Below are 19,304 nucleotides of genomic sequence, written 5' to 3' on the forward strand. Positions count from 1 at the left end.
TGACTCAAAAGGCAAAAACATTTTATTAGTCTTTACTATGACATGAAAATCCTGATTAAAGCTAAATTTTACCCTTGCATTGGTTTATTTGTTCAAGTGAAACCTTATAGATTATTCCATTTTATCAATTTGACCATGAGATGAAATTTTTACAAACCTTTTATAACCCTTTTACTAAAGGACAGAGTAGTGTCTTAAGACCTCCTTGCTATGCTTTTATTTCAATGCTTAATTTATGAAAAGACCATATAGATACCATGGGAGAAGGGAACTTGAAGGGGCCCCAAATAAGGGGGACCCTCGATGACTTCCCTGAAAGTTACATTTTTAATTTTGGGAAACTGTTTTCCCTGGGCCTGCCCGATATGGCTGCAAAAGAAAATAAACCCCTTTTTCTTCAAAGTTTCAAGGTCGAAGGAGTCCCAGTGCTTCAAAATACGTTCCAGGGGAGTGCATGTTGAAGACGATCTGTTACCCATCTAGAAAGGGAAGTGAGAATAAAAGCGTCGTTTTTGTCTCCTTTTCTGTATGTGATCCAGGATGGAGATGAAAACAGTAGAGGGCGTCCCCCCAACTATTTTCTGTCCATCGCTCTTGGATTCCCAGCACCCACTTAAATGTGCCGCACATGACTGCAGGCGTGACCCTCCAAGCCATGGGGCCAGAGGAACTGAGTTTTGGACCTTAGTCACGCTGTCCCCAAGCAATCAGTTGACTGCCTTTTATTTCCCTTTGACCTCCTAGACTTGTGTGGCCTGTGTGGCTTCCAAAAAATAGATTTCAAGAAAAATAATGTAATTGGGCAAGGCCCCTTTAAGGGAGGGTGGATGCTAGATTGAACTCTGTATCCTGCTATAATAGCCCAGGCTAAAGCATTTACCCATAGAAAAATGGTTCTGGTTAACTTCCAGACTTAAAATCCCTTTCCTAATTAAGTACTGTTTTAATAGGAGACAAAATAGGTGCCTTAAAGGAATGTAGGAACCAAGTGTCCATTTTCCTGCCAGTGGGACAATATCGAGATTAAAATTTGGCTGCAGAAGATGTTTTACTCTTAATTGTTAAAAGCAGAAATTTTCCATTCAAAGAAGAGGCCTAGAGCCTGATTTCTACTAGGTGGCTTAGAAATACCATGTGCTGGCCAGAGAAGTGGTGTCAAGTAACCTCACTGTAACCCTGTTCCTAGACTGTAAAAATCCTTGCACATTTCACGCAGAGAAAGAGTAAGAGGCTGTGGATAGAAAGGGAAGAAGAGCTTTGCAACAGGATAGTTGAGGTTCTCTGCCAACACCCAGAATGGGCTGCTGGAGGCTGCATCCGGTCCAGAGGCCTTTGAATCACACCTGGCCAGAAATTCTCAGTTGCCTCAGAACTTTTCCCAGCCTCACCTGATGGCAGGGTCACCAGTGAAGAGAAGCTAGTTCAAGCATGACCAACATTCCCAATACCTGTGGGTAATGGGGGGTTCTCCAAGTTCTGCCCAGCAAGCCTTATATCCGTGACTTGAGTACGGCAGCCAACACTAAGCGTATATACTAGGTTGACGGATGCCTGTTGATTTATTTGATTTATTTTAATATAGAGGCGAAGAGTGCCTCGTAATGACAGAACAGATTTTAAGCTTGTTCCCACACTCGCCACTCTGACGAAAGCTGTTCCTCAGATTCCTGGCCAATGCACCAAAGTGATATGGCTTCGATGAGTGAAGGAACACCAAGATTCTTGGCCCTCATGCTGGTTTAGATAAAACGACACGGACACACGTGGAGTGGTTTTAAGGAGGGGAGCATTTAATAGGCAAGAAGGAAGGGAGAAGACAGAAGGAAGAAGCTTCTCCGTACAGAAACAGAGCAGGGGCGCTCCAAAGCCGAAAGAGGAGGGGGTCTCCCGGTGGGCACATTTTTTTAACATGCTTTATGATGGCCTAAGTTGATACGTCTTTACATATTTATGCATGTTCAAACAATTATTATTCTGTGAGTGAGAAAAGTCCCATTTTAACAAACTCCATTGAGAAATAAAGTGTTCTCAATGCACTGAAATTTGATTGTAACAAAAGCATTATTAAACACCCAATCTAAGGCAAACAGTAGAAAACTAGTACTCAGATCAATTGCTGGGCTCTTGCTTGCTGGCTTCCCCCATGTCCCTCCAGCCTGCTTATGGCTACAGACTTATAAGGAATCAGAATATAAAGTGATAAATCAGTATACAAAATGACAAAACCTGGCCTTGATCCTCATATTCAGGCTCACAATATGATACTCCACCAGCTGGTACCTGACTTTCTTGTGGGAATGGGTTCTTAATCCTTTCTCTGCCCTGATTCTTTGATTTCTGCTAGCTCTTTCTTTTGCATCTTCCCTTGAAACTATCCAGTGCTATTTGTCACCCCCAGGAACTACTTACACTGTTAGTTTTGCCCACCCACTCTCTTCTCTGACTTGTGGTAAATGTGCACCCCCTGGGTACCTGTTCTCTCGTCTGGTCATGTTTCATTTCTCCCTTCCACTTCACCCATGTGCTTTTGTGTCACCTTCTTCCATTCTTTCCTCATTTTCTAGTCCTCTTTCTGCATCTCTCATCTATCCTTATTTTTATTCTCCCTTTTTCTTCTAATATTACTCTCTCCTGGATTAATATCTCTGAAGGCTTAAGCTCTATAAAGCTGTCTACCAAGTAGAATAGAGTTGGAAATGTTTTTCAAAAGCAAGTTGAGTGAGTGAAGCTGTCTTAGTCCATTTTGTACTGCTACACCAGAGTACTACAGACTGGGTAAGTTATAAACAATAGAAATTTATTTGGCTCATGGTTCTAGAGGCTGGGAAGTCCAAGATCAATGGACTACATTTTGTGAGGGCCTTCTTACGATATCATAATAGAGCGGAAAACATCATGTGGATGAGAGAGAGCAAGAGCTCGAACTTGCAGCCTCAAGCCCTTTTATAATGATCACTAACCCATTCATGAGAGTGGAGCCCTCATGACCTAAACACCATTAGGCCCCTCCTCCAAACACTGTAGCATTGGTGATGAAGTTTCCAACATATGCTTGTTGGAAGACACATTCAGTTCATATCAGAGACTTTATTTGATGACAGTCATGGCAACCAAGATAGAAAAAGTTCATGGAGCAGGCTGTGGAAAAGACCCATGATGCCAGGCAAAGCACCATTTTCAGACAGTAATGAATAGCTTTTCCACAACCTATGATGGATTATTATAAAAGAAATGTTATGATAAAAGCTGTTTGGCAAGTCCTCCTTACCCTCTAGCATGATACCAACCTGTAAGTGTAGTTTTAAGACTTAAAATCTCAAACAGGACCTGACTTACTCAGTTTGCAAACATTAATAAAGTGCCTCCTACCTACAAAAAAATTGTGGTAGATGTTGTGGAGATACAGAAATGAATGTAATATTTATTGGGCACCTACTATGTGCCAGACATTTTACCCACATAGTAATATTTGATCCTTATAACAGCTCTGTGAGGTTGTTAGTATTATGCTTAACTTACTAATAAGAAAAATGACACTAAAAGGTTAAGTAACTTGTTCAAGGTTAAATAGCTGCTAGTAAGTGGTGTATTCAGGACTGTAACTGTACCGTCAAATTCCATGTGGTTTACACCATATTGTAATGCTGGCCTCATGGAACTTTCAGTCTGGGAGAGAGACTCATTTGTAAACTAACAATACAAAACAGTAGGATAAGTATGCTAGTTGAGGGATGTCTAAGTTTGTTTAATCTGCTATAACAGGATAAATGACTTATTTAGAAATAATAGAAATTTATTTCCATAAATAAATTTATACATAAATAAGCCATAATATTCTACCCCGGCACCCCCCACCCCCACCAATTTATGTTCTTCTCCCATACAAAATACACTAATTCCATCTCAACAGCCCCCGAAGTCTTAACTCGTTTCAGCATTAGTGCAAAAAAATAAAGTCTAACATCTCATTTAGTACATATTTATGTACTAAATCAGGTATGGGTGAGACTTTTGGTACAATTCATCCTGAAACAAATTTCCCCTCCAGCTGTGAGCACATAAAATCAAACAAGTTATATGCTTCTAAAATACAATGGTGGGACAGGTATAGGATAGACATTCCTCTTCCAAAAGGGAGAAATAGGAAAGAAGAAGGGATCCAAAACTCAACAGGGCAAACAATATTAAGTCTTGAGGCTTGTGCATAATCTTCTTTGACTCTGTGTCCTGCCTTCTGGACACGCTGAGGCTACAGTTGGGCCCCCAAGGCCCCAGGCAATTCCACCTTTATGGCTTTTCTGGGTACAGCCCATGCAACAGCTGTCAGAGGTTGGCGTCAGGTGCCTGAGGCTTTCCTAGATGGTGTTGCACATTGGTGGTCTCTGGGGTGGCCCTGACCCCATGGCTCTGCTGGGCATTGCCCTAGTGGGTACTGTCTGCAGCAGTCTTGCACCTGAGGCAACTCTCTGCCTGAGTCCTAAGGCTTTCAGAGGCATCTCTTGAAATCTAAGTGGAGGCAGCTGTGTTTTCACAGCTCTTGCACTCTGCACACAAGCAGAGTTGGTATTTGTGCCAAGGCCTACTTCTTGTGTTCTCCAGAGTGGTGGCTCAGGTGGTTCCTAGGCCTGCTTGGGCCACAGCTGGGATGGCCAAGGACTGCATCAGAATGTAGGGAGCAGAGATTTGAGGCAGTGCTGGACAGAGACCCCACAGGTCCCTCCCTTGAAACCATTCTGTCCTCAAGGCCCTGGCATTCTGAACCTGTGATGGGAATGGTGGCCTGATGTCTAACATACCTTCAGGGTCATTTTTCCATTGTCTTGATAAATAGCAGCTGATTTCTTTCTATTCATACTAATCTCTTTATCATATAGGCACTTGGTCACACCTTTTGTGGCCTCTCCTAAAGATGCTTTTTTATTCTTTATATGGTCAGGCTGAGAATTTTTCAAATCTTTTAAGTTCTGCTTCCCCTTTGACAAAAAATTCTGGCTTTAGTTCATTTCTCTTTTCTAGTATTTTACTATAAGAAGTCAAGAAAAGCCATGCAACGTGCTCAACTCTTCGCCTAGTTATTTCTTCCACCACATGTCCTACCTCAACCCTGCTCAGTTCTGCCTTACATAACGTGTCAGAACACAGGCACCATTTAGCCAAGTTCTTTGCCACTTAAGAAGATCTTTCTTCCAGTTTCCAATAAGATATTGCTCATTTCTACCTAAGACCTTATCAGAAGGGCCTTTACTGTTTGTGTGTCTACCAATGTTCTGATTATGACCACTTAGGTAATCTCTAAGAAGATTGAAGCTCTGTCTATAGCACATCTCTTCTGAGCCCTCACCAGAATTGCCCTCTATGATCTATTCACAGCAGTATAGGCTTTTTCTAGCCCACTTCTCCAAATTCTTCCGGTCTGTACCTATTACCCAGTTCTAAAGCCACTTCCACATTTTCAGGTATTTCAGTACCTATCTCTGTCTTAGTCCATTTGTGCTGCTATGGCAAAATACCTGAGACTGGGTAATGTATAAATAATAGAAATTTATTTCTCACAGTTCTGGCAGCCGGGAAGTCCAAGACCAAGTTGCCAGCATGTTTTGTGTCTGATGAGGGCTGCTCTCTGCTTTCAAGATGGTGCCTTGTTGCTGTATACTCCAGAGGGAACAAATGCTGTGTCCTTACACAGCAAAAGGGATAGAAGATGAATTCACTCCCTTGAGCCCTTTTATAAGGCATGAGTTCATTCATGAGGGTAATTAGACACTCATGAATTCAACCTCATGGTCCAATCACTACTAATGGCCCTGCCTCTCACTAATCTTGTATTGGGACTTAAGTTTCAACATAAATTCCAGAGAAAACACAAACATTCAAACCATACCAAGGGATAAGTAAAATTCAGGAACAATTCCAATTGAGAAATTGGAGAAAGATCTAAGAAGAGCCATTAAGGGCGAGAAAGACTCAGGTTGCTGGATAAAACAGGAGAAAAGCATTCTAGAAGTGTGGTCAAGGACCAGTACATCGTCAGTCCATTGTGTATAATTACAGTGTTGGATTGATGTTAAAAGGTAGTAAAAGATGTTGAAAGGTGGCTGGGTAGTGGCTCACGCCTGTAATCCCAGCACTTTGGGAGGCCAAAGAGGGCGGATCACTTGAAGTCAGGAGTTCGAGACCAGACTGGCCAACATGGTGAAACCCCATCTCTACTAAAAATACAAAAATTAGCCGGGTGTGATGGTGGAAGCTTGTAGCCCCAGCTACTCAGGAGGCTGAGGCAGGAGAATGGTTTGAACCTGGGAGGTGGAGCTTGCAGTGAGCTGAGATTGCACCACTGCACTCCAGCCTGGGTGACAGTGCGAGACTCCTCAAAAAAAAAGATAAGGTTGAGAAACAGAGTGCATATTGAAAGTCTTGGATGCCATGCTAAGGAGTTTGGATATTCTATAAATAATTCCACACTTTCTGAGCAGTTGTTTTAAGATTTTTTTTTTTTTTTTTTTTTTTTTTTTTTTTTTGAGACGGAGTCTTGCTCTGTCACCCAGGCTGGAGTGCAGTGGCGCAATCTCGGCTCACTGCAAGCTCTGCCTCCCGGGTTCACGCCATTCTCCTGCCTCAGCCTCTCCGAGTAGCTGGGACTACAGGCGCCCGCCACCACGCCCGGCTAATTTTTTGTATTTTTAGTAGAGACGGGGTTTCACCGTGGTCTCGATCTCCTGACCTCGTGATCCGCCCGCCTCGGCCTCCCAAAGTGCTGGGATTACAAGCGTGAGCCACCGCGCCCGGCCCAGTTGTTTTAAGATTTTTGAAGTGGTAAATTAACTTATTTGATTTGTACTTTTTTTGAAGATAACACTAGAGGTATGAAAAGTCTAGATTAGCTCTTGGATTTAGGGCTAATAGACAGCTGTTGCAATAATGTAAGGAGGAAATTATGAAAGTTAGGCCAGTAGCAATGGGAATGACACTTGCGTGTGGGATGTGGAGTATGGTCACTGCATAGGAAATTTTATAAGTAGAAACTCTGGGACTTGGTGGTGTGTTATATGTGGGTGGAGAAGGAGGAACCAAAATTCATGTCAAGGTTTCTAAGATTGATGACTGAATATAGGGAAGTATCAAAGAAAGCACGGGTTGTTGGTAGAAGAGAGATGTAAAAATAAAACCAGGAACATATTTTGTGTTTTATATGCCCATTCTGTAGCACTCATGACTGGATTTACCATAATTGTGATATATATATATATATATATATTTTTTTTTTTTTTTTTTTGAAATGGAGTCTCATTCTTGTCATCCAGGCTGGAGTGCAATGGCGTGATCTCGGCCCACTGCAACCTCCTCCTCCAGGATTCAACTGATTCTCCTGCCTCAGCCTCCCGAGTAGCAGGGATTACAGGCACCCACCACTACACCCAACTAATTTTTGTATTTTTCGTAGAGACGGGGTTTCACTATGTTGGCCAGGCTGGTCTCGAACTCCTAACTTCAGGTGATCCGCCCACTTCGGCCTCCCAAAGTGCTTGGATTACAGGGGTGACCCCCTGCACCTGGCCTGTGATAATTATATTCTTAAAATATAATACTAAATGAGTAGAGGATTTCCATTTTTGGCTCATATTCTTAATAGCTCCTGAATCACTTGACAGAAGTATATTATAAATGACGGTTTTTGAAATTATCTTAACTGTGACTAGGTGATTGTGGGGCATTTTCTTTGTTGTTTTTTTGGTATTTCAAATTAATGGTACAGACATTTTTATTCCAGGTGGCAACAATCCATATCACTCCAGTGGATGACCAGCTTCCAAAAGAGGCTCCTGGAGTTTCTCGGCATTTGGTTGTCAAGGAAACTGAGGTGGCCTATATAACTAAGAAACAGCTACATTTTATAGATACGGAATCATATGACAGGGAGCTGGTCTACACAATAACTACTCCTCCATTTTTCTCCTTCAGCCACAGGTATCTGAAAAGTCACCATTTGGGCTACTAGTTCTAGGATTGCAAAGTTGAAAGTGTCAGTATATAGCAATATATATATATAGTACTGTGGTTCACTTGCTCCATTGGTCAGGCATGAAATTATACTCAATTAAGCATTTACTTTTTTCTCAACTTCCTATCTCCCTTTGAAAGCTGTATTAGTTGGTAAGTGATCTGCAGCTTGTAGTGTCTTCAGCATTGGTAGGCTTAAAGCAGTCTTTAGTCCCCTTTTTGGAAGACAATGCTTATTTTTGTTTTAGTACAATTTATTGAGATCTTCCTAACATTAGTTCTGCATATTACTGCCATGAAATCGTTACATTCTATGATCTCAATCCAGAAAAATGGCATGAATATACATTACGCTAGTATCGTATGCATGAGAGCAGGAAACCATTTTTAACATGAGTGTAACAATTCCCTTACATGATGCCAAGCAACAGATTCTGTACATACCTTTTGCAGTCATGAGAAGGATGACATTGATGAAACTGGACTTAGTGCTAGAATCTCCCAACATAAAGAGAGAATATAAAGATAGAGCACCCAATTTCTTCTCACAATGAGGTCTTTCAGTTTTTGATTGTGGGCTATTTGATTTCATTTTTCTTACCTAAAAATGAGCTGATGTGCTCCTCTGTATTTCTCTTTAGACACTTGGATGCTGGGAAGTTATTTATGGTGGACAGCATACCAAAAGTAGTTAAGAATCCTACGGCCCTGGAGCTGAGGTCATTCACTCAGGTATGAGGATATGCTAAAATGCTGACAAACATGATGCAAGTGTGCCCTTAGAAGGTATGGCATGCCTAGTATTGTGCCTGAGAATATTGGTCTTTGACATCCACAAAGGCTTGATATCTTTATACTTGCTGATTGTATGTTTCCATTAAGTGTGTGGCATCTATTTCAAAGTACTTGATCAAGTTGAATATGGTTTCACAACCTTTTCAGTAATTTTACTGAAAACAGACTTTTGTATTGTTTTGCCATCAGCAGGACTCTAGTTTGGGTATCTGGTGTATACGTTTTTATTCCACAAAATTCAGTTTATTCAGTATCTTACTGTATTAGTTTCCAAGGGCTGACAGCAATATACCATGAACTGGGTGGTTTAAAATAAACCACCAGGACATAAAGGACTATGAGCTTTATTTTCTCATAGTCCTGGTGGCTAGAAGTCTTAAATCAAGGTGTTGGCAGGGCCATGCTCCTTCTGAAACCCTGTAGGAGAATTCTTCCTTGCTCCTATTAGTTTGGTGCAAAAGTTATTGCAGTTTTTGCCGTTGAAGTAAAAATAGAGCTTTTGGTAATCTTCAAAGTGATGATGGTGGCATTTACAATGTTCAGTATCAATTAACATGATGGTTCTTTTGGACCTCTAAAAGCTTTTCATCCTTGCAAGTCAACACCCACATATCCATCTCAACTTACTTTGCAGCATGCTGTGAACTATATGAAAGTGGCCTACATGCCCCCCATGCAAGACATTGGTCCCCATTGCAGAGATGTCCAGTTCACGTTTTCTGTCAGTAACCAACATGGCGGCACTTTGCATGGAATCTGCTTTAACATTACAATCCTCCCAGTGGACAATCAAGTTCCTGAGGTATGTACAATGTTCTATATAGAGGATGAAAATGAGGAAAAGAAAGGAGAGACTTGAAGACCTACTGGAAATGGTAACTTTCCTTTAGGCTAGTTTTTTAAACTTACAAAAGAAATTTCCATCTATGGTGTAGTAAAAAAAAAAGAAAAAAAAAGCAGGGGGAAGGAGTCTTTTACCTCCCATGGGACTTTCTATGTAAAAGGTGAGATTTTTCAGTTACTAAATTTAACATTATTTTCAAAGCTTTATCAAATTCTTTTTCACTTCCTCTTCCTTCTGCTGAGTTTCACATGTTGATCAAGAGAAGGGGATTAAATTATGGGTCTCTTAGCCACTGGAAGGGCTTATTTACCCTCACTGCAGCCCAACTATGCTGCTGTGTAATCTAAAGAAGCTCTTTAATTTTCCAAAATGAATCAAGATGGACCCTTCTGTCGTACTTTGCCCCACTGCCCAGTGTTTGTGTAAGCCTTAAAGCACTTGGGTCTTTCATTAAAACCGAACTACAAAGGCATTGCTACCTTGTGCATTTTTTCTGTGAAGCTAGGATTTGCATTGAGAGTTTGTCCCATACCTACCTGGTTCCCCTGCCCACCTTCAGAATGCTAGGCTTAATTAGTATGGTCATTATTATTCTTATTATTTCCCTTAAAAGCAGGAAGACACAATAGCATTACCCATTCATTATGAACCAGAAGGGACCAGAGCCTATGCATGCCTCATCCTTAAGGAAAGAAGTCACCTTCCCGGGTGCCTACTTGGACTATAACCTGCACTGGTGTTCTCTTTCCTGACACCTCATTATCTCTATACCTGCCCAAGGTTGTGGGGCAGAGGTCTTACCCTGAGGGACTAAAAGGGCTGCCCAACCTGCAGAAGTTTTGATGGGTGTATTAGTCTGTTCTCATGCTGCTAATAAAGACATACCGGAGGCTGGGTAATTTATAAAGGAAAGGGGTTTAACGAATTCACAGTTTCACATGGCTAGGGAAGTCTCACAACCATGGCAGAAGAGGGATGAGGAGCAAAGTCATGTCTTACATGGTGGTAGGCGAGAGAACTTGTGCAGGGAACTCTCATGTATAAAACCATCAGACCTTGTGAGATGTATTCACTACCATGAGAGTAGTATGGGGGAAACTGCCCCCATGATTCAGTTATCTCCACCTGGCCCCGTCCTTGACACACGGGGATTACTACAATTCAAGGTGAGATTTGGGTGGGGACACGGCCAAACCGCATCAATAGGTCAAAACAATATATGAAAATAATGAATTGCCAACATTTAAAGATCAGAAGATTTTCTATCAAGGCTGATTCCTAGCTTCCCTTGAAACTCTGGCGCTCTAATAAAATTTAACCCACACACCCCACAGCAGCCATTGCATAGGGCGTGCTCTCCAGCCCATCTAAGCCCCCACCCAATGTACCACACTTATTTCTATCACTGGCCTGACCTCCCACACCTGTGGACTTGCCACCTTTGGTAGAAAACCTGCCAAAGGACTCACATGGAGGATTTTAAACTAACTCTATTCTTTGACACCTTTCCTATCAGTGACCAGATCATATTCCCGGTGGTGAAATAGTTTAGAATACCTATGGAGTTAACTTGATTAGATTTTATTCAGACCATTCTTTTCTATGTATGAGATACAGGCCATGAAATAGCCTAGCACTAAAGAAGCCAAAGCTTTCTCTAGAACAATCATGGAGAAATGCTCCTTTATGCAAAGTAATTCAAGCCTCTTGCTGGAGAATGATGATCTGAGAAGGAAACTAAAAAGTGTAAAGGAAAAAGTTAACTTCACTGAATAGTTTTGAGGAGTTGAGGAAAGAATGGCAGGGTAGCTTCCCTTTTTTTTAAATTTTTACTTTTTACAATATATGGGTCAAATGAAATAGTCCCTCAAAAAACTGAGGATATTAGAAACAAAATTAAATTAGCAGCTTCAGTGAGAACCACCACAGGAGTTGATCCCTGATGTAGAATTCCTGCAGAGAGCTGGCTGAGTGATAACCACGGGAGGATGTTGACACCATGCTAACCTGAGTCCCAGAAACCTGAGCACTGGATTTGGGCAAGAACTAAAAAGCTAATGACTAATGAGTGGGGGGAAATTAGCCTTATGCTTTTATTTTTTTGAAATTTGCCCTAAAATATATATTTAAAAAATCATCTAATGTAGCTAAGTATATTCCTTGAAACGTTGGAAATTGAAAATTCCATATTGGGATACTAATTCAATACAGCTCAGAAAAATGAGGTTGGCAAGCATGGACCTTTGTTCAAAGACAGCACTCCTCTCTGAGTAAGAGCTCCCTCTCTTTCTTTCTTCTACAAACAGTGAAAATATAGGTTTAGCAAAGTGAAAGTGAGACGCTTGGGAGAGGTCAGGGTGGGGATAGTTGTAGGGAGAGAAGTCTATGTTTTTGTGGTGGTAGTTGATTAAAGAATAGAAGGCAGTGGTCTCAGAATTGTAGGTCTCATAATTTCCATGATGCAAGGGGCTGCCCTTGTGGCACCACGAATGCCCCAGGTGGCTGTGGCCTGGAGTTGCTACTAGCACTGTGCTGTGGTGTTCAGAAGGACACAGCAGGCTCTTGAGCAGAGGCTGCAGCTTCACTTGCTTCCTTCCCTTTCCTCTGCCAATTTGTTGTCATCCTCCTTTACCACCTCTTTCTTCAGGGAACATCCTCCCTGCTGGGACCAGTAGCTGCTCTGAGAAGAGTAGGTGCTTCCTAGGAGAACTGCTGCATCCTCCCATGGGCAGGGCACCTTACCCTAGACCACCTGGGAGGGGTCCTCAGAGCCCGTGATTTGGTACCCCACTGTATCTGCTTGCTTTCACTTCTGTGTAGCAATACAAGTGTGGGGGTAATGATAGGTTAAACAAAGTTAGCAGGTTTTCCTCCTGCAGGATCTGAGAGCCTTGGATATGCTTATGTCCCTTATAAACCTCCATGGTGAGGATATTTTATGTAACTTTTTTCTGGACTTATTTGGCCATAGAACACTTATTGCTCCCTCCCAATGGGGTGATAAAATATCCCAAGGCATTCAACTTGCTTTTTACTTACAAGTGAATTATTAGTTGAGCAGCGAGTTTTTCTATTACAGCAAATTATCTTCGTGGCTTTAATATTTAACTCTAATGTTTGAATAAATCTATTTCCTCTGGAATCTTCAGTTTTGCCACACTACTTCCATTTCTAAAATATTTACTATGACTGAAGTTCTAAAGCTCCAACCCATTTCCCATGCCTTTAAGAATTTTTAGGATGAAAAGTAGATGAAACCTTTCCTTCAGGGGAATTTGACATAGATTTTGTGTATTTTTTAGACTAAGCTGTATGTGTATTGAACAGTGTTGGGAATGGACCTGAGGATGAAAATTATTATTTCCTCAGTTTAGCAGCATAGATAGTAATGATTGCCAATTCTACTATACAGGCTATGCAATAAATGAAAAGTAGATACTTTCAATCTTAGAGATCTGCCTTGTTTCCTTGTAACACATTAATGCTTAGAATTAGAAATAGTAAAAAAATTTTTCAGTCAAAATGTCTAGCTATGAACTTATCCTCTTACCACATTCTTGAAAAATTAGTTGGCATGTGAAGATAATACTGGAAGTTTCACAGTGATGTAATGAGCTCTGTCTTCAGGGGTCATGGAAAAAGGCTTTGAATGTTTCCTTCCTTTCTTCTTTCTAGGTGTTCACCAACCCTCTGAAAGTGACTGAGGGAGGTCAAAGCGTCATCAGCACAGAGCACATTCTGATTTCTGATGCAGATACCAAGCTGGACAATATTGATCTCTCCCTGCGGGGACTGCCTCTGCATGGAAGGGTGGAGCTGAATGGATTTCCTCTAAATTCAGGGGGCACATTTTCTTGGGGCGATCTCCATACCTTAAAAGTTAGGTTAGAACATTTCATGGCTTTTTTATTTACATGCTTTAGTTTCTTATCTAGATCAGTTGTGAGGCAGAGTAAGAGAAGGAAGTTTGTCCAATTTCTTCAAGGATACCAACGTGCCACTTAACACACTCGACGGGTCAGTTGAAAATTATAAATAATCAATTTTTTCCTTTCCCTCCAGACATTTTATTTCCATCTGGCTTGCTAGACCAGTGGAAATAACTTTATGGATATTTGAACAATAAAAATTTAATTGCCATGAATATTAAATTGGCGGTAACTGCACATATCACAAGAGGCAATAGTCAAACTAGATAAAGAGAGACTGAAATAATCTGTGAGGCTGATGTACATAATTGAACTTGTGTCCTGGAGAAGCAAATTTCATAACCCGGAAACTCTGGGATAGAACTCTGTTGATCAATGTCCTTAATGTAACCTTATTCCGTTCTACTAGGGCAGGGATCTGCAGGCAAACAAGCAGGGTGAGCTGAGTAGGTATGGCGTAAACTAATACTTGAGTCTCCAACAGGGATGGCACAATCCCTGGCCTCATGGTCCTAGAGAAGCTGCCTTACCTTAAGGTCTTTCATTGCCTCTACCTAATGCAGTTCTGTAAGAAACTTTCCTACAAAATCCAGTGAAACAACTTCTCTGGAAAACAATACAAGGTATTCAAAAGCAATGGTCGGGTAGACCCACACACTCACTTCTCACTTGTAAATTCAAGCTATAAATGGGAGTGTTAGCCCTTTAGATAAAGTATGATAGGAGATATTATACATCAAATGCTTAGCTCTGCACTTGACTAGACAGTTGACCAGAAACTAAGATTTGTACACAAGAAGACGAGTTTAATCCTGACAGTTTAGTTCCACCATTGATTTACAGTCCACAATATCTTGATCTTTTCACCCGCACTCCTATCCTTGTTAAAAAAATTTTTTTTGACATTTCAGCTCTCAGCTATCTGTTAGATAGAGAGCCCTGTTTAGATAATTCTTGCTAGGGAGTGAATGATGGATAGGAAAAACAGTACCAATATTTGCTAGAACTATCTGTTCAAGCATACTGTCAGAGGCTTACGATTATGGTTTTTTTTAAAATTAGTCTTCATAGTAATCAAGTCTGACAAGGTATCCATTCTCATATTTTAATTGAAGAACTAAGCACAAAGAGGTTGAGGAATTTGCCCAAGTTCATTCACCTAGTATATGGAGGAGTCAGATTTTGAAAGAATATCTGCTTGACTCCAGTCATCCTTTGGATGTGTACTCTTAGGGCCATTTGATCCTTTTAGGGATTTTAGCATAGTAAAATAGAATTAGTAAAAAAGAATTATCACTCACCAATATAATTTTGATGAAAATTGCAGGGAGCATGGCAAAATAAAGCATAGCGGGTAGTGCATGAGAGGATCATGGAGGGTGGGGAGGATGAGGGACTTCCCCACCATAGGAAGGGAATCCCCAACCTCAGTTCCTACCCCACCTATGGGTGAAACTAGTCCTCAGTAAAATGCCTTTCAGCTCTGATTTTTTCCCCATAGTTAAAGATTATGCATGTTCAATATATTATATAATTTTTTAATACAACTTTTATTTTCCATTCCTAGGACTCATTGATATGTTTAAAATTTGGCTCAATTCACTTCAGCAGCTCCTTAGAACTTTCCAGGCATCACTGCAATGGGCTAGAGAGTATGTGGAGAGCCTAGAATTAGACAGTGCCTTTAAGAAATGTGGCTGAGAATTAGTGGAAGATAGGGCCAAGGCTAGATAAAGGAAAGGTATTTTTTAAGTCTAAGAGATTTAAGAATTTATATAGATTGAGAGGAAGATAGCTAGTCAATGGAAGAGGAAAAATGACAGGAAAGAGGCAATACATAATTCATTGATGAAGGTTTTAGAGAAAAGCTGAATAGATCCAGAGCACGGGTGGAAAGATTAGCCTTAGAAGTAGAAAAGGGGATGGCATTGAATCCCTCCCCACCTTTTCTACTTCTAAGGCTAATCCTTCCGCCTGTGCTCTGGATCTAAATGCCATCCCCATCAAGCTACCAGTGACTTTCTTCACAGAATTGGAAAAAACTACTTTAAAGTTCATATGGAACCAAAAAAGAGCCCGCATCACCAAGTCAATCCTAAGCCAAAAGAACAAAGCTGGAGGCATCATGCTACCTGACTTCAAACTATACTACAAGGCTACAGTAACCAAAACAGCATGGTACTGGTACCAAAACAGAGATATAGATCAATGGAACAGAACAGAGCCCTCAGAAATAACGCCACATATCTACAACTATCTAATCTTTGACAAACCTGACAAAAACAAGCAATGGGGAAAGGATTCCCTATTTAATAAATAGTGCTGGAAAAACTGGCTAGCCATATGTAGAAAGCTGAAACTGGATCCCTTCCTTACACCTTATACAAAAATTAATTCAAGATGGATTAAAGACTTAAATGTTAGACCTAAAACCATAAAAACTCTAGAAGAAAACCTAGGCATTACCATTCAGGACATAGGCATGGGCAAGGACTTCATGTCTAAAACACCAAAAGCAATGGCAACAAAAGCCAACATTGACAAATGGGATCTAATTAAACTAAAGAGCTTCTGCACAGCAAAAGAAACTACCATCAGAGTGAACAGGCAACCTACAAAATGGGAGAAAATTTTCACAACCTACTCATCTGACAAAGGTCTAATATCCAGAATCTACAATCAACTCAAACAAATTTACAAGAAAAAAACAAACAACCCCATCAAAAAGTGGGCGAAGGACATGAACAGACACTTCTCAAAAGAAGACATTTATGCAGCCAAAAAACACATGAAAAAATGCTCATCATCACTGGCCGTCAGAGAAATGCAAATCAAAACCACAATGAGATACCATCTCACACCAGTTAGAATGGCCATCATTAAAAAGTCAGGAAACAACAGGTGCTGGAGAAGATGTGGAGAAATAGGAACACTTTTACACTGTTGGTGGGACCGTAAACTAGTTCAACCATTGTGGAAGTCAGTGTGGCGATTCCTCAGGGATCTAGAACTAAAAATACCATTTGACCCAGCCATCCCATTACTGGGTATATACCCTAAGGGCTATAAATCATGCTGCTATAAAGACACATGCACACACATGTTTATTGTGGCACTATTCACAATAGCAAAGACTTGGAACCAACCCAAATGTCCAACAACGATAGACTGGATTAAGAAGATGTGGCACATACACACCGTGGAATACTATGCAGCCATAAAAAATGATGAGTTCATGTCCTTTGTAGGGACATGGATGAAACAGGAAATCGTCATTCTCAGTAAACTATCGCAAGGACAAAAAACCAAACACCGCATGTTCTCACTCATAGGTGGGAATTGAACAGTGAGATCACATGGACACAGGAAGGGGAACATCACACTCCAGGGACTGTTGTGGGGTGGGGGGAAGGGGGAGGGATAGCATGAGGAGATATACCTAATGCTAAATGACGAGTTAATGGGTGCAGCACACCAACATGGCACATGTATACATATGTAACCTGCACATTGTACACATGTACCCTAAAACTTGAAGTATAAAAAAAGAAGAAGTAGAAAAGGGGAGAAAAAAATCAAATCCACAGTGTCCCATTTTTCCTCATCTACTGCTCTGTCTGAGGGTTCTCCTGGCTCTAGTCAGTATATTCTGCAAGCAGACAGACCTATACCAAATGGTTCCTGTTGTCACAGTGGCATTTAAAGGGCTGCTTTGTAATTTGAGGACTAATTAGAAATGCATATAACACATTTTTCCAGGGTGGAGTAATTTTACATTCAAGGATGTATGAGTAGTTAAATATGTGACTTCAGGATTATGCTGGGTTTTTGTTGTTGTTGTTGCTATTTATTTATTTAGTGAACACATGGCCAAAGGCTTGGAAGAGCTCATGTGTCATGCATCTCAATTTACTCTCACACTGTTCCTAAGAGATTGGTGACATATATCCCCACAGGTATCACCACGATGGATCTGAAGTTCTTCAGGATGACATACTCTTGGAGGTCACTGATGGCACAAATTCTGCAGAATTTGTTCTACATGTTGAGGTGGGTAGAAAGTTTCTTCCCTGGGTTATTGTCTTAGTCTGTTTTGTGCTGCCATAACACAATACTACAGACTGGGTAATTTATAATGAACAGAAATTTATTTGGCTCAGGACTCTGGAGGCTGGGAAGTCTAAGATTGGGTAGCTGCATCTAGTGAGGGCCTTCTTGCTGCATCACCCTATGATGGAAGGGCAAAAAAAGAGCAAGAGGGAGCCAGACACTGAACTATGAGCCTTTTATGATCAGCATTAATCCATTCATGAGGGTGGAGCCCTCATGACCTATAGACCTCCCACCTCCCAACACTGTTGCAAGTTTTCAATGCATCCTTTTTTGGGGGCACGTTAAAATCATAGCAATCATACAGACATAGAGCATCTTGTTGGAAAGCTCTCAGGTCCTGACAGAACTTGAAACCTACGGCCTCCAAAGTGAGAGGATACCTGCTTCAATCCTTGTATGTCTCAGGCCTGCAAATAGAAACCAAAGTTATAATGATGAAGTAGTAGTACTATGCTATTGTCTCTCTCTAATCTATTTAGAGGTAGAATTACTCTGACTTCAAACATAGATATTTAATTTAAAAAGTAATTTATTCTATGTATAAATTATTTCTAATATCTTTGAACTATAAAACTCAGAAATATTTATTTGGCAGTGGGGCAGATTAGGCTAGTATCACTGGGGTTTTCCTGTTTACAGATAAAGCCATGTATATGTGCATGTGGTGCCTCTTTGTGAGTTCCTGTACCATATAGTCCTAGCATGAGGATTTGATCATATTTCCCCCTCTTGACAAATGGAAAATCTGCACATAAAATTTGAGTGCAGACCTGGGAGGTTGGCTCACACCTGTAATCCCAGCACTTTGGGATGCCAAAGCAGGCTGATCACTTGAGGTCAGGAGTTCAAGACCACCCTGCCCAAAATGGCAAAACCCTGTCTCTATTAAAAATACAAAAATTATCTGGGCATAGTGGCTTGCACCTGTAGTCCCAGCTACTTGGGAGGCTGAGGCAGGAGAATCGCTTGAACCTGGGAGGCAGAGGTTGCAGTGAGCCGAGATCGCGCCACTGCACTCCAGCCTGGGCAACAGAGCGAGACTCTGACTCAAAAAAAAAAAAAAATTTGAGTGCATGCCCAAGGGACTTACAGGAACCTCCTGAATTTCTTTGTTGAGTGGCATGCAAGTCCAAGAGCATAACTCAGAGGGTTTGCAGGTATTTATAGTTGGTGACAAAAGAAGGTCTGAAGAAAAATATACTATGTTCCCTGAAGAGCCACTAATTATTTTCATTGTACTAGATTATTTTTCTTTCTGTTGGAATTTTTCAGATCTTTGTGATATGAAATCATTACTATATTGGTAATAATGTCTTTGTAAGATATTTTAGTGACTAATAAAGAATGTTCACATCTATAATTTTAAGAAGCAGTGAAGGAGTTATCCCCATTTTATAGCTAAGGATATTTAGGTACAAGAAGGTTCAATGACTTGCCCAAAATCGTTGACTAGACAGTGTAGGCCTGGGCTGGCATCTCCACTCTTTGTTACCTAGGTCAGTGTTCTTTCCTCCTCACCCTGCCACACTTCTACATCACTAGGTGATTATAATGATCATACTGGCCAGTAGTTCCTGTGCACCTCTCTATGCCAGGAACAAGGCAATCTCTTCCTTTCATTTTCC

General features: G+C 40.9%; 1 protein-coding gene across 2 annotated transcripts in view; it reads left to right on the forward strand.

Moving 5' to 3' along the window:
* FREM1 (FRAS1 related extracellular matrix 1) overlaps positions 1-19,304 on the forward strand; it is a 293,398-nt gene that overhangs the window by 194,881 nt on the left and 79,213 nt on the right. For both annotated transcript variants that reach the window (XM_063609109.1, XM_055294213.2), the window contains 5 exons: positions 7,769-7,965; positions 8,640-8,730; positions 9,428-9,595; positions 13,313-13,521; positions 17,523-17,616. In XM_063609109.1, coding sequence (XP_063465179.1) covers positions 7,769-7,965; positions 8,640-8,730; positions 9,428-9,595; positions 13,313-13,521; positions 17,523-17,616 — 759 coding nt within the window. The remainder of the gene's footprint in view (positions 1-7,768; positions 7,966-8,639; positions 8,731-9,427; positions 9,596-13,312; positions 13,522-17,522; positions 17,617-19,304) is intronic.

Source organism: Symphalangus syndactylus, chromosome 9 (genome assembly GCF_028878055.3).
Source record: "Symphalangus syndactylus isolate Jambi chromosome 9, NHGRI_mSymSyn1-v2.1_pri, whole genome shotgun sequence".
Lineage (NCBI taxonomy): Eukaryota > Metazoa > Chordata > Mammalia > Primates > Hylobatidae > Symphalangus > Symphalangus syndactylus.